Raw genomic sequence first — 16,433 nt, forward strand, 5'->3', positions numbered from 1 at the left:
CTTGAATTATGAAGAGCTTTCAGTAGTTGGTACATTGTTTAAGTAAAGATTAAGGTAAATTTATGTATATATAATATTAGGAATATTGGTCCCTTCTCTTCCTCAACGTTTTAGCTTGATGAACCCTAATTTTCCTCTTCTTTTGGTCCTAAGTGGAAAAACCCTAGTTTAAGTCATGAACACATATATATCATAAGAAACTATTTAGGTTTAGCTGAATGAGATCTGATATCTTGTTATCGTAAACTCTACGTTTAACAAAGGGTTTTAGAAGTTACTGATGACTTCATCAATCATCTTATATTGGCAGCAGTGGAGTTAGAGTTAAAAAATATTATATATATTTCCTTTCTACATGGGAACAACTGTTGTTATCCTTGACGAGAAGTGTGTGGGTAAGAAATAGTATTACAGAAATAGTGAAAGAAAAAGGAAACTAAAATTTTCATAACATAAAGATTCTGAGTGAATAAATTGAAGCAGTGTTGAGGATAAAATATTTGGAGTATCAAAAGGGGAATTTGAAATTAAAATATATGGAGGCAATAAAACACATAGGATATCATGATGTGTGGATAAAAAGAAGAAACAGATTGAGGACAAAAATATAGGAGTTTTGAAATGATTAAAGCTGGCTAGCAATTATTACATATGGGTATTTTTAAAACATTATAAAATTATAAAGGAAATTTTAAGTGAAATCTAAATTGAAAATATGCACATTAAAAGATAATATAATATTATAAAAAATGTATGCATAATTAATTCTTTAAAAATTTTAATTAAAATACAGTGATCTGTCATTCTTTAGAAATGAGTGAACTAAGTTTGTGTTCTAATTTAAACTACTTTGTAAAAGCATAGTATTGTTTTCATGAAAGAAAACATAAATTTAATAATATTGTTTCAAAAAAACAGTTTCTATAGTTTAAAAACTAACATTGTATTTCAAAACAAGAATTATAACATATCAAAATATGGTTTTACTTTATACTTTTTAAGCTTTTTAAATAATTGATAAAATAAATAGATAATCAAACCTCATTTAAAAAAACAAAAAATTACTTTTGAAAATAATCGCCAAACAAGTCTTAACTCACAAGAAAAAATATATCAATTTGATATATAAAAAATGAATAGATAATTTAAAATTACATTGACAGTCAAATAAATTAATGTAAAGTACATACATCTAGTAACTAGTTGTCTCAGCTTATGTCTTTAGTCAAAATTCGTTTTCATCTCATTAATCTATTAAGGAATTCAGTCTTCTGTATACACATGATATTCACTATTTTATTCTTCATTTTTTTTTACAAATATAAAAATTAACCTTTTTAATAACTAAAATATCTCCCTACATTTTACATTGTTTTGGATGAGACCAGTTATTGTTTTGACACTGTAGAATGCAGAAAAAAAATATCAAATTATATACAAGACGAGAAAGGTAATTATTAATTCTACTATGAATGCTTCCAAAATCTAGAAGGGAGGTTAACAAACTCACTTTTTTCCTTTTAGTTTTAAAAAAAATTCATCAAGGAATTTGTACATGAAATCCAAAATTCACTATTCATTAAAAATAAATATAGATATTTAGCAGTTCATTAGAAAATGATCATCACTTCATGTCTGCATGGCTGCAGAAAACCATTCATATATATACAGTCTTGTTAATTGATGTGTAAAATACCATATTTAGAACATGCAATTTTGGTTAATTATAGTGGTTGAAACTATGACTCATAGATATAAATCAATGCAATAATTTGGATTACTGTATTATATAACCAACAATTTTCTGTTCAAGATAAAATAATATTATTTAATTTTAACTCCTTTAAAGTATAAAATACACTAAAGATAAAATATAATAACCGTTGATCTGATCGAAACTAAAGAAGAGAAACCTAATGCGATCAGTCTGAGGAAGATATGTGTTACTTTCTTCAATGTGATGAGCATGGCCACATATATAAAGGATGAACCGTGGTTTATATTTAAACACGTAATAAGAAAAAGAGTGAAACTAAATAATAACTCAGTAATTCTAATGTGGAATTTAAAAATATTTGATTGAAAATAGAGAGGTAAAGGTTGAAAATTCTTCTGCAGCCGTATAAGATATAACCCAAATGAACACGAAATGGATTCCAGAAGCTCCTATGCCTAGCTATGAGTGTAGCATGTACGCTATTTTGGACTTTGGTTATTCGCGTTGAATCAATTACTACATTCTAAGACTTGGTTTTTGCAACACCAGCCAAATTAAGCAATGCATATCTTCTGAAATATTTCAGACTGTAGTAATAACTATATCAAGCCATTTTTGGTATTTGTCGGATGTTAATTTCTGCAGAAGAGAAAATGATGTGTTATAAACCTCTCGTTCTGATTAATTCCATTAAGTTGATGTCATTGACATGAATTTATGAGCATGGCAACATAGGAACATTTTGTTTTTGTAGTGTCCGGTGTACTGTAGCTACTAAAGAACAGGAAAAAAGATGCATTTATTATGGCTTGTAAATCACAATCTGCTATCTCTATGGGGGATCGTGACCCATGAGGAGTAGTTGCAAGCACACTCTCTATGTTGTAATGGAATCTCTAGTGTGTCAGGGAAAAAGAAACACAAGATTTTTAGCCATTTGAAGCAATGAAATAGTCAGCATTTTCTCCTACAACTTTTTCTGCTTTAAAGAAGCTGAATCTTCTGCCTTCACAACACAACCTACCTTCAGATATTAGGTTACATATAATCAAATTTTCTAAATATATAAGTTAAGTACAGCCATACAAAGAACCTCTCATAACATAATTCTTAATTTTGAGTGATTAGACTGGATAATTCTGGGTGCTTTGTAATCTGATAATGAATAGAATGATAAATAATAGACTTTGAAAATATCATCTTAAAATATAAATTTTAAACCTTATTCAGTTTTATAAAATTAGATTATAATACCTTTATACAATATAAATTTGTCTTATTAATGTATATCTTTAAATAAATTAATTTCCAACAAAAAAAATCGTGAGATCTCCAAATAAATTAATCTCCAATGGTAAAAAAAAAGTGATGTACATCTGTATTTTTACCAAAATTAGTTCTTATGGCTTTAACATATTTTGTTGACATATTATTATTTTTATATACATAACTGACATTTTCTTACAACATGTTTCCCACTTTATCCATTATTACATAGCACTTTTCAGTTTTTTTTTTCATTTAATCGTTTGTTTATTTTTAATTATCAATTGAGATTCTTCTGTCGGGAATGCTAATAAACAAAAATAATTTTCCAAAAGACACTCTCTAAAAATAATTTTACCACTTAAAAAGTCTTAGTTGAAGTGGGTACTAAAATTAGTGTTTTGGTGACTTGAAATTCACAAAATAGAAGTACATTAATGTAGATGGGAAGCTTGCTTAAACTCCACTTCTAATGAAAAAGAAAAATGATACTTGAACAATTATTTTTGACAACATTTAGACACGCGCACATGTGTCAAAATCTGAGTGGTCCAGTTGGAAAAATTAAATGAAAATGGACCACTCAGATTTTGACACGTGTGCGCGTGTCTAAATGTTGTCAAAAATGGTTGTTCAAGTGTCATTTTCCAATGAAAAATAGAGAAAGGAAGAAAGAGATAAATTTATTTAAATTTAATTATGATTAAAAAAATATGGCGGCAAGAGATTTTTTAAGAAGGGTTGAATTTTGTTCTAATGATTGGAAGTGCGTGATTTGTTATATTATTGGTTCTATGGACAGAGAGTTGTCATTATCAAATGCTAAATATATATCTCTCTATATCTATCTGAATCTCACCGTATCAAATCCAGTTACCTTCTCCTATTGTGACTACACAATGCCAATGGAAAAAGTGTATTTGCCAAACACATTTTTCTTTATTTATTAAGACACCAAGGACGTACCATGTTTTTCCCTTAGGAATTCCTATTAGATATGATTTTTAATGTTAAAGTTCCAAATATACAATCTTTTCATTAAAAAACATTTTTCAGCTCAATTCTAACTTGGACAGTAATACGTTAATATAAATTTTTTTACAATATTTTAATACAAATACAGTATATACATATTTTTTTATTAGAATTAAAAAACTCAGCTCTTTACATTTTTTTACAAGGATTTAATAGAAATTTATAGAAATCAAAACATATTCTAAATATGAAAACAATTAGGTTGTATTTACGAAGGTGCATTGATGCTTTTAAATTTCTTTATTTATTGCTAGAGTCTTGAAAATAAAAAAATTAAAACAAAATATAGAAGAGAATTTTAAAATGATTGAATTCTATTTGAATTTACATTTAGTATCAATGACCACAAATATTTGAGTCTACCAAAGAGGAAATTCATCGGGAAGACACAAACACTAATGAGACCTTAATCAAATCATATAAATGATTGACACCATTCTTTACTAAAAACCTTAAGGCAATATGTTAATGGTTCTTTCATTATTATGTAATGCTCTACTCTTTCATTCTATAAATGTGAGACTTAGACTTACATTTGGATTCCCAGTTTATAATATATAAGTGGGTGCAAATCTAACTTTACAAACCCGTTTTGTGAAATTGAGTTAAGTTTAAAGTTCATTTCTTGATACAAATTTCTTGAAACCTTTTTAAGAAATTTATAAAACTATATAAAAACTTTTTAGACAAAAATCAAACTTATTAGGTGTAAAAAAAATCAAATTTAAAAGAAAGATATAAGAAATAATGATATTACTTGATGTGATAAATATTCAAGGAAAAAGTGATATTTTCACTAAAATCTTTTCGAAAGATTCAAAAAGAAAAATACTTTATTTATTTATTTATTTATTTATTATCAAATGGATCAATGTCTATAATTTTTGTGACTAGTTAACATTGAAATTTTCAAAACAACTTTTTATGTAAATTGATATGGAATTAGAACTATAATCGATTATATTGTTCATAATTAATGTAAAAACACGATATGAACAACCTAATAAATTAATTATTTCAGTAAATAATTGATAATTAATAAAATTTATATTAAAACTAAACTTTAAGTAGTTAACTATTATATCAAATAATTAATTATTTTACTTATGATAGTCAAGTATAGCATATAACCTAGTCAATTATGTGTGCAAGTATTACAATGTGCGAACACAAGATAGTTTATTCTATTTCATTATATTTGATTAATATGTTCTACACTTCTTTTTAAAACAATTTTGAAAAAAAAAAAGTTAACAAAAAATAATGAAAGAAATATACACACATAAACTAAAGAAAACATAAATTATCTTATTCAAAAGAGATTTTAAGTTTTTCATAACCTTTTCACATAAAAAGATGATAAAAATTAGAAAAAAATAATGAAATAACAATCAAATTTAGAGACTAAAATAATTAGTCATTATATTAATTAAGTTAAACATTATTTTGTAAATTAAAAGTTATTAGTATCTAAATTAATATCTATTAAAAATAAAAAATTATAATTTGTATATGAATTAAATTTTAAATTGATTTTTAATATTAGTTACTAAAGTTATAAATACTTACCGTTATTGATTATAAATTAATATCTAATTTTAAATTAGACATCAATTTAAACAAAATAATTTAATAATTGAAAGTTTGGTACCTAAAATGAGATATTAATTTAAAATTTAATTCATAAATGAATAAAAAAAATTATTTAAACTATTTTAAATACTAATAATTTTTAGTTTATAAAATAATATTTGATTTAGTTAATTATTTAATGATTTCAGTTTTAGTTTTCCAATGGATTTAAGTTTGTCATTTAACAATAATATTTCCATTAAAACATGTTTTGCAATATTTGAAAAAGAAAATACATGTTGATAATATTTTTTAGAAATCCATGCAGAATGATTCTGGTCACCCACAATAATGAATAAATGTAAATTGTTCAGATTACCTTTTATATCACTGTTTCAAGAAGAATACTTTAGTCAGTCATGCAAATGAGTTGTATCACTGTCATGGCACTCTAAAGCAAGCATTGGTTGCGTAGAACTTCCATGTCAAAACCAAAACCAAAACCAAAAAAGAAAAAAGAAAATGTTCACTGATTCAGTGACTCAACTGGTTAAAGAAAAGTATGGGAAAAAAATAGTGATCAATAAACAAGCTCTCATGTACATTGCTTGCATGCTTCTTTCTTTTTCTTTTTCTGTGCACAAAAAGAAAAGGAGGCTCTAGAAAACTGCTACACTAATTATTTATTTTTTATCATTCTGTAGTAGGCAGTAGATTGCATCAGTGATTTTACAGTAAAAGATTAGAAATCACTTACTGGAAACAGTAAGCAACTTCACCACTAACGCACATTCTCCAATAAAACTTTGCTACCCAAGTTAGCTTCTGTTCAAAATGTTTTATTTATTATTCTAGATTTTTACTTATATATATATCATCTTAACTAAAAATAAAATGAAATTCCACTAAGTATATACAAATCTCTTGTTATAGTTTCACTTACTATTAGTGACATTATTTCTTTTCAAAACTATTCATTAAGAGAAGTTATTTTTAATGATTACTTGAACATCACTAATTGAGATGGTCTCACCATCGATAATTACTTATGTTATTTTGTTGTGGTGGAATGAAATGGACCATAATTAACCCATTAAGTTCATTATTCTTCTATTTTTATCTGCTTAAATCACAAAAATACATAACATCTTTCAGTATTCATTCCAGTTGCATTTTGAAGTTCATCCACTATGTAAAAGCTTTTATATTGGACATATCTTTATTCTTATAAATTAAAACTCACAATTCAAAATATTTTCACTCTTTCAATTAAGAATTTCTATATTCGAAACCGGATTCATATATCTCTTCTTTTAAAATAATAAATTATTATAAATAATTAACTATTGTTGTAAATTATTGTAAATACAATATATAATTTATATATTTAAGTATATGTTTATCATTCATTTTCATTATATGATTCATACATTAAATCTTATTTATTATAACTTTTAATTATATAAAAGGGAATTAATTCTATACACATAACGAACTAGTTAACATTATAATGTAAAATATTTTAAACCTTTAAATTTCAGAACAACTAATTTAAAAACGTACTATTTCATGATGTCTTCAAGAAGAGGAAATGTAACGCTTAGAAAAAAAAGATAGCCGTTGGAGACAACCTCGCCTTCAAATATTCAAAAACTATAAATCTTATTATCACTACTCAGTCACTCACTCCCAAGTTTCAGGCTCTAAAAAAAAGATCTTCTTCAATGGCTGACGCTACCATGGCACAGACGAGTAAGAATAACAAGAACCCAGAACAAGAAAAGCATGCAAAGTTCCCAGTTTTAACGGTGCTCAAGAACAACGCCGTTCTCAAGAATATCTTCCTCGTACACGACGGAACCAACGAAGATCAGACGGTCCTGATTGGGCGACATCCTGACTGCAACGTCGTCCTCATGCACCCCAGCGTGAGCCGCTTCCACCTCAGGATTCGCTCCAACCCTTCTTCCCACACTATTTCTCTCGTTGATTTGGCTTCTGGTACGATGCTAATTAAACGAATCGTTTTCTGTTTTTTTTTCTTTGTTCTTGCTTTGAATCTTGATGGATTTCGATTCTGTGCGGGCAGTGCATGGTACGTGGGCTCGTGGGATGAAGCTGGAGCCGGGGGTGACTGTGGAATTGAAGGAAGGTGACACCTTCACTGTAGGGGTTTCTACTAGGATTTATCGTCTCAGCTGGGTCACTCTTACCCAATTGAATGTCTTTGTGCCCCATCAACAACAAAAAGAAGGTCAACAAGAAGAGATAATCAAGGTACTTTTTTTCTTTTTACGTTTTGATAAAATTATTCACTTAGCCTAGAATTATCGCCTTTTTTAATTTTCACTTTTATGTATGTATATGAAGTTTAATTCCTAGGAGTTATTTTGCGGTTTATCAGAAATTTCTTTGAAATAGTTTATTTTATGCAGTTTGAAAGTTTTCTATTATATTATATTAGGCATTAAAAACCAAAAATTAGCTTTTATACGTGTAAAAGGGAACACAAATTATATTTTTCTCCAATAGGAACTAAAAATAGAGGTAATTACGGACTATGTTAAATGTTTATATTTTGTAGAATGCAATGCAAGTCAGGTGTCCGTTGGTTTTTTTTTTTCGTTTTTGTTTGTCTGGAATTTTGGGAATTACTAAGGATTTTGAATTGAGACAGCTTTCCGGAACGCAGAAGTTTGTTTTTTTTTTTATTCTGGGTATTTGTTTTTCTAAATGTTATGTATTTTGTTTATGTGTTTTCTTTGATTTTTCTCTACTTTGGTTGGGCATGCAGGATGAGAATTTGGAATATAGTGTGCAACGAGAGATTCTGGAGGCTGAAGACGTGGTTTCTCTTTGTTGTGATGAAGAGAGCAAGAGCCATTCTGAAGATAAGGGATTGGGAATTATCAATGGAACTGAAACATCATGTTTTCCTGCACACTATGGTGGTGAAATTATACACTGTGACCATCAAATTAGTGTTTTATCACCCCCGCATGTACAATCACCTCCTTATGCAAAATCAGTTGATGAACTTGATTACACTGAGAAAATTGAAGCTTGTCCGAAAGTGGAGATGCCTGGAGAGCCTAACTTGCTTTGCACATTGAGAGAGTATTTGACACAGAACTTATGTCTGCCTGTTGTGGAAGCGGTCCAGGGGACCAAAGTGGAGCTTCAAGCCCCACATGGTAGTTTCGCAAAACAACCACCTTCTTTGGAAATGCTTTGGTCCAGCTTGTCCACAAATATTGATCCTGCGACTTTTGATGAAAGGGATGTTGCTGCTGTGGCTGTAACACCTTCAGAATCTGACAAGGTTGAAGATATTTTAACTACCGTACCAAGAACTTTCAATTCTGAGAACACGTGCTTGATAGTTGACAAAGATCTTCCTGATTTTGAATTTCATCAAATGGAAGTTGTTGAAGAATTTTCTGTGGATTTAGTACCTGAAGGAGAAAAACAAGGTGAAATTCACTGGTCCAGCTTGCCTACAAATATTGGTCCCTCATCTTTTGATGTAAAAGATACTGCTGCAGTGGCTGCAATACCTACAGAATATGAGTTTGGAATCACACATGGAGATAATGACAAGGTTGGAAATATGTGTTTGATGGTTGACGAAGATATTCCTGATTCTGTATTTCATCAAGTGGAAGTTATTGAAGAAGTTTCTGTTGATTCAAAACGTGATGGAGAAAAACAAGATGAATGCAAGGAAGAGTACACGTCAAAGTTGCAAGATCAGAATGGAAAATCTTTCCGTGAGGGAGGGTACTCTCGAGATGATCCTGCATCTTTTAATGAAAAGAGCTTAGCTGTAGTAACTCTAATACCCACAGAATTTGAATTTGTCTGCACACTAGGAGATAATGAAATGATTGAAGATATTCCTGTTTCCAAATTTCAACCAATCAATATTGTTGAAGATGCTGTTATGGATTCAATATCTGATGGAGGAATAGAAAATAAATGTGGCAAGGAGTTGGAGTCAAAGCTGCAGGCTTCCCCGGGTGCTAAATCCTGTCAGGAATCTGGTAACTCAGTGGATGAAATAGCTGAAGATAGTGGAAAAAATTGTACAAAGAGCATCTCCTCCACGTCATTCCATGTAGAATCTCCAAATTCTTCATTGCTTTCGGAAGTTGTTTCGAACATTACAGCTGAGAACCAGACACCTCAATCTCTCACCGCTGTGACAGGACGCTCTGGAGGGGCATTCCTTGAAAAACATGTAGAATCAACAGAGAAAAGTTCAACCTTTGGCAGTATTTGGTCAAGAGGATGTAAGGCTGCTAGTGCTCCCCATGTTCGGGCCAGAAATAGTAGATTTATGAACACATCTAAGGTTGGCACTGAAGTTAAAAAGAGTAATGTGAAAGATGCCGTAAATAAATCAATGCCAAAGGATCTTTTCTCTCTCTTTGATGTTGAAGGAAAAAGTTTCAGTTCAAATAAGGAAAACCTAAGCTCAAACTCCTATCACTTGCAGCTCATGAGAAAGAAAGCTAAGCTAGAAGAAATTAAATTTCCCATGTCACAAAGATCACCCAATTTGAGCTGTTTTAGTCCCAGCATTCATTCATCCAAAGGCATAACCTCTGTTTCAAATAAAGTGAACTTGACTACAAAAGTAGCTCAAGAATGGAAGTCACAAAGAAAGCCTCTTAAATGTCTTGTCAACTTGGTCCATGAGAAAGATACGATGGAATTAAAAGAGAAAATAGTGGAAAGGGTTCCCTTCAGATCACTAACGAACACTGGAAGCAATCATAACTCGGTGACTGTTTCTGCTACAGAAAGTATGAATGATGCCGGTATTTGTGGGCAGATCATCTCAAACAAGTGCACTAAACCTTCTGTAAGTGAACTTATATTCGTTTACCATTCTTATTTAGCATATACGCTCACATTTGTTTTGTTTGCAACTGCAGCAGCATACTAGTAGAGAACAAAAGAGGAGCTGGGACATGGTTGTAGACACTGCTTCTCTTGTGAACAATGAGTCAAGAAAAGCTTTGCAGCTTCTACAAGGTCTCAAAGGGACTCGTTTAATCATTCCAAAATCGGGTAATGAGTTTTAGATCATTATATGCTTGTTATATGTACTTTGTTTGGAATGCAAGTGATGTTGCTTTTCACACAAGTTAAAAACTGGCTCTCACACTAACAATCTGTGATGTCAGTCATAAGGGAACTAGACTCTATGAAGCAACAATTTAGACTTTTCAGAACAACTTCCGAGGCTTCTTTGGCATTAGAATGGATTAAAGAATGCATGGAGAAAACAAGCTGGTGGATTCATATCCAAAGCTCGATGGAAGAGTGCAGGCTGACAGTTCCAACCCTTTCAAAGAAATGTGCTTCACCTGCTGTCGAAGATCACATCCTCGAATGTGCTCTTCAGTATAGAAAAATGGAGAATGTTGGACAACTTGTCCTACTTAGTCATGATGTTACATTGAAAACAAAATCCATGGCAAAGGTAATTAATCTCTTATACTGAAAATAAAATGTGCTCTCTTGACACATCTCATTGATGTTCTTTTTCTACCATTTCAGGGGTTGCTGTGCGAGACAGTGCAACAATTTCGCCAGAGTTTAGTAAACCCCTTCTCTGAGAGGTTCATGTGGCCCAAGAGCTCTCCTCGAGGACTGACTTGGTGTTGCCAAGATGATTTAGTTTTAAGGGAGAAATATTGTGGATTGCCATCAAAGGCTGGTTTGAAGCTCATCGCTGAGCAGTTTTTACACTTTCATTGATTAAACTTTTTACTATTATATTCTCATTTCCACGTTTCAAACCTACTCTAGCAATCTGGACAACCATTGACCTAATCTCAACGTAATTATGTTAGTTTTATTTTAAGTCCTGGGAGGGAAAACTGTCCTTTTCTTTTGGACACTTTTTTATTCTTTTCTATCTAATTACACGTTTTCTTTCTAGGGTTAACTTAAAGCACCAACACCATGCATATGTTGGTTCATAAAAATTTCGGGCCACAATTGCAAAGCCACAGAAAAAGGCGTTGTTACGTCACACAGTCGGATTGACTGAGCTTGAGCTACGGTACGGAAGGTGGTTTTAGAAATGACTAATGATATAGACGCACGAAAATCGCGACCAGATTCCGTATTCATGAACAGGAAAAATGATAGATGTACGTTCTATTTATTTATTGGATGTAAAAGTGAAAAAAGAAGAAAAAAAAAAGCGAAGATGAATAAGATAGTGTTAAAAAAATGTTTAATCAGTAATTTAGACTTATATTTAAAGTTTTGTTTAATTGTTTTTATATATATTTTTATTTAATTAAATTTTATTTTTTAAAATTTAATATCTTTTGTTAAATTTAATTTGCTCTATGTCAAAATTTGATTATTAGAAATCTTTGAAACTTGTTTTTTCTTTTTTTTTTTCTATCTCCACCTTCTTGAACCTTTGACCATCATTTTTCTCCTCTTCTACTCTCACTATCTTCTCCACCATTGAACATCCTTTTTTCCTTTCTTCCTTTATTTGGATTTCTAAGATTCATGAATTGTTCATACTTAAATTAGAGTTGGATTGGCCGTGCATTAGTTACTACTTAATTAAAATTTGAACTTGGGAGATGCGCTTGAAGTTTGAGGAGATTTTTGGTGTTTAGAAAGATAGAAGAAATGGGATGGTTCGTTATAGATGATGGAAGGGAAAGAAAATGGAGAAAAATAAAGAGAAAGAAAATAGAAAAATAGTAAGAATTCCAAAATTAAAAAATAAATTAAATTTTAACTGATATTTCAAACAAATATTAAATTTTTTTAATAAAAACTCAATTAAATAAAAAATAAATATAAAAAACTATCGAACCCTTTTAAGACTAAATTAATAATATGCTTCAACACTTTTCCCTAAAGAAATAGAGAAATATTTTTTTATTTTATTTTTCAGTTGTGCTAATGTAAATATTTATAAATGTCACTTTTCTTAATTTTAAAGATTTATATTGGACAACAAACATTTCATGTACAGTAAAAAATGAGATGATTTTATGATTATAAATGAAGTTATAAATAAGAAACATTTTATGTAAAGAAATGGGGAGTACATGACTTTTTCTGGTTTTATAAATTTGACAAAAACAAAAGGATTATTTGTTAACAGGGGAAAAAGAAAACAGAGACATTATGGAGAGAGTAACATCATCATATACTGTCACAACAGATTGTCGGAACTTGATTCACCACCACCAAATTTAGTACCATAATTAAAGGATCCTGACATGAGAAAAGAGAAAGAACCTTCTGAATCTTCAAATGGAGTTTGAGGGAATTCACTAAACGTCCCAAAGTTACAGCCTTCGAAGTTCAGCGACGAGAAATAATTCACAGGATCATCAATATTACCTTTCATATCCATCATGTTTTGAACTACATTTTCACTTGAAGGCTTTGATCCAAAACAGAAGTTCACACTTCCTACCTTATTGCTGCTGCATTCTCGGTTCTGGGGATCAGGTGGCTCGGCCACTGCTTTGGTGTCATCCAAAGGAATAGCCGGTGTATGGCCTTGGAAAAGAGCAATGTGTCCAAAAAGCTTGTCTTTCCTTGAAAATGTTGTGCCACAAGAACAGAGCCATTTATCCTTGCCACAGTGTTTTTCATGAGTTTTAAGGTCTGCCATGACTGAAAACTTCTTGGTGTTGCATCTGCTGCAAATATAGCTCTTGTCACAGTGCGTTCTCTTGTAGTGGTTTTTGACACACAAAATAGTCTTTAGTGGTTGGAATTTCTTGTGATCCTTGTTACGCTTGCAGCCGGCATAGGGGCAGGAATACCTCTTGATAAGCTTCGGTTCGGACCCGGTTTCTTTATGCGGTTTTGCAAGAGCTGCAGGGGTTTTGTACTCATCACCATGGCCACGCATGTGCATTCGGAGATTTGCATCCCTCTTGAATCCTTTCCCACATATTGTACAGAAATGTGTGTGAGGGGCAAGAATTTCTTCTTTTTCCAACTGTAAAATCTCATAGGAACCGGGTGGAAGACTCTCTCCCTCATCCACATCTTCTTCATCTTTTGGCTCGTGTTCTTCCATGTTATAGTTTTGCTCCATTTCACAAGTATTTGGTAGATCATTCGGAGTGGACTTATCGAACAGTTTATTTCCACTATTATTTTGTGGGTTAATGCCAGTACTTGGTTCTGATCCAAAAGGGAGGTTAATCCCATGAAGCTGGTCAATCTGGCCAACCAAGGGATTTGTAGTGAGGGTGTGCCTAACAGAGGGAAGAAGACTTCCAGCAGTAGAGATCAATTGAACAATAATTGATGTAAGATCAGCTGTGACGAGCTGCTGTTCCTGAGTCACTAGTTCGTGAGATTGTCCAAAGGGTTGGCACTTTTTATTGACAATTAAATGCACTAGATCCCGGAGCTGATGAATCTTTTCTTCAAGGAACGAAAGATTGTTCAACATTGCACCTGGATTCCAATCTTGGAGCTTGCTGGTATTTGATGAGTCACTTAGTGGACAATTTTCTTGGTCAGGGATCTCAACATCTGTGTTAGATTGACCTGGAAGTACAGATTGGATTGGAAGAGAGGGAGGGTTGAATTCATTGAAAGGTGATTCAATTCCGAAACCATAGAAATAGGGAGGTTCTGAGGACGTTTTGCAGTTATTAGCACATAAGCCTCCTTTTGGATTCATTTTAAACTCTATTTACGGAATCAAAAACCCTGTCAATCAAAGGTATCTATTTAAAGAACAGCCGATGTACATAAGATGTTTTATAAACAATTAAATTAACAATAGAAAGGACATATTGCATTAGATTGTTTACTTAAAGATTATATAAATGCGCTCGCGCTCACACATACATGAACCCTCCTTAATAGAGGAAATATACCATATACCATTCAACATTAGTGTTTGTGCAAATACAAATATCACCTTCCATTCACAATGGCATCAGATTCATGAAATCAGAACCACTCTAGTAAATCAGTCAACTTTCTGCTAATATTGCCAATTAGCTACTAAAATCTAAGCTTTCAATTTAGTCAATAACTACACAGTTGTCTCAAACTCTCAACACCAAGCTAGCTATTCGTCTCTTCAGGTATCTTCAGATCCAAAAATCCAGATTCAAATTTTCTCATTTCCACAAATTTTTAAATCATCGTACAATCAGAAAAGATAGGGGAAAAAAAAGGCAAAACCCTCAACCCATCACCCTTCAGTTATTCCACATAAAGCTGGAAATTCCCAAACCCCATTTGCAGATCATAAATCTCTTAAAGGATAACTAGATAGTTACGTACTAAAAAGCATATCAACCCATTCATTCTCACTCGTTCTTTCCAACCATCAACAACCCCCGTTTCAAACACATCAAATCAGTTGCTACAAAACACCAATTCAGATTTTGACACCATAAAAGGAGAGGGCTAAAAAGAAACTATTCAGAACGACAAAAAGGAAAAAAAAAAAAAAACACATGATAGATTCAAGGTACCAATATATAAAAAAAACTCCCCCAAAAAACTGGTGCAGAAAAAGACGCATGCTTTCTGACCAAACCCTAAACACAGAATTAGAAGCAGAAATACAAAGAGTAAAGAACTTACCGACTCAAAGCTATATAACAATCTGAATGCTCCCTTGAAATGAAAAGAAAAAGAGGGAAAATTGCGATGGGGAAGAGAACATAGGAGATGAAGTGACTGCTTATATAATCAATAATAATAAAAATAATAATATCTCAGTTACCAAGAAGCTTAAAACTTAAACTATGTTTCTTCCTTCCTTCCTGTTGAACAAAGCAGAAGCATATTTGGTCAACTCCAACTCACTGTTACTACCCACCATAAGATGAGTCAATGCTATGTGGGGCCCACAATAGAGGTCGTGGGGCATTTCTTATCACTTACTCTCTGCAACCATCAATCAGGGCCGTTGCTTGGTGGGTTTTAATCAAAGATGAGAAGAAGCCAAAAAGGTTGAGCCTTTGATTTGAGATGAAGGGTCCCACATACACAGACGCACCAGACAACTAACTGCTAGGATGAAATGTGCTTTGTTGGACTGTACATGCATGCATGCATATGAAAATGATTTGACTTGTCTTGAAAAAATGAAAGCGTGTGAAAAGTGTAATAATGGTTGTGTTGTGGTGAAGTAGCTGGTGGAGGCATGTTCCTGTAGCGGCAACTGAAAGCTGTGAGAGCTTCCCAGGAAGCTACGCTCCCTACAAACTTGGCTTTGTTACTCCTTTTCATGTACTTTTTAAGATCTATCTACGTAACCCATATATATAATAATATCACAATATTTTTGTAAACATTTTTTTCTCATGGTTGAAAAAAGTTACTGGATAATGTATTTTAAGTAGTCCTACCAAGTTAGAAACTATATCTGATGGTGCAAGAAAATATTGATTTCTTTAGCTTTCCTATTGAAGATCTGAATTGTTTTATGTTTAAGATTTTCATCGTCTTTAAAAAAGATTTCATCTTATTTTGAACAAGATTATCTCTAAATATGTAAGAATTATTTTTCCATATTTGTATTTCCACTAATGAGAGTGTTCCTCTTCAAAAGAAAAAAAATTGGTACACTGTATCTGGAGATTGTTCTTTGAATCTGTTATTTCACTTAATGAAAAGTTGCCACTCTTTCGAGAGAGATATAGTGTCTTCTTCAAGTATGTTAAAGTTTGTTCATCTTCTTTATATTTATATAAATTTTAAAGGCAAGCAAGAATACCTAGCCTCTTCTAATAATTATTAACATTTTTTTCAATTCAAGGTTGTTTTTTTAGTTTGATTAAAAGGATGCAAGAAAAAGCTT

At 31.6% G+C, this 16,433-nt stretch overlaps 2 protein-coding genes across 2 annotated transcripts; one reads left to right on the forward strand and one right to left on the reverse strand.

Annotated features, from left to right (window-relative positions):
* Positions 1–7,284: 7,284 nt before the first annotated feature.
* LOC124838381 (uncharacterized) lies at positions 7,285–12,265 on the forward strand. Its single transcript, XM_047313971.2, has 6 exons — positions 7,285–7,591; positions 7,680–7,867; positions 8,385–10,457; positions 10,531–10,666; positions 10,783–11,081; positions 11,159–12,265. The coding sequence occupies exons 1-6, from the start codon at positions 7,315–7,317 to the stop codon at positions 11,357–11,359; spliced, it is 3,174 nt and encodes a 1,057-aa protein (XP_047169927.2). The 5' UTR covers positions 7,285–7,314; the 3' UTR covers positions 11,360–12,265.
* A 376-nt stretch (positions 12,266–12,641) lies between these two features.
* Positions 12,642–15,425, reverse strand: LOC124838376 (protein SENSITIVE TO PROTON RHIZOTOXICITY 1). The gene is made up of 2 exons (XM_047313967.2): positions 15,212–15,425; positions 12,642–14,320 (listed from the first exon to the last, which is right to left on the reverse strand). Exon 2 carries the CDS (start codon positions 14,289–14,291, stop codon positions 12,795–12,797), a length of 1,497 nt encoding a protein of 498 aa, XP_047169923.2. The 5' UTR covers positions 14,292–14,320; positions 15,212–15,425; the 3' UTR covers positions 12,642–12,794.
* Positions 15,426–16,433: the final 1,008 nt, after the last annotated feature.

Source organism: Vigna umbellata, chromosome 8 (assembly GCF_029865625.1).
Source record: "Vigna umbellata cultivar VRB3 chromosome 8, Vumbellata_1.0, whole genome shotgun sequence".
In the NCBI taxonomy this organism is placed as follows: domain Eukaryota; kingdom Viridiplantae; phylum Streptophyta; class Magnoliopsida; order Fabales; family Fabaceae; genus Vigna; species Vigna umbellata.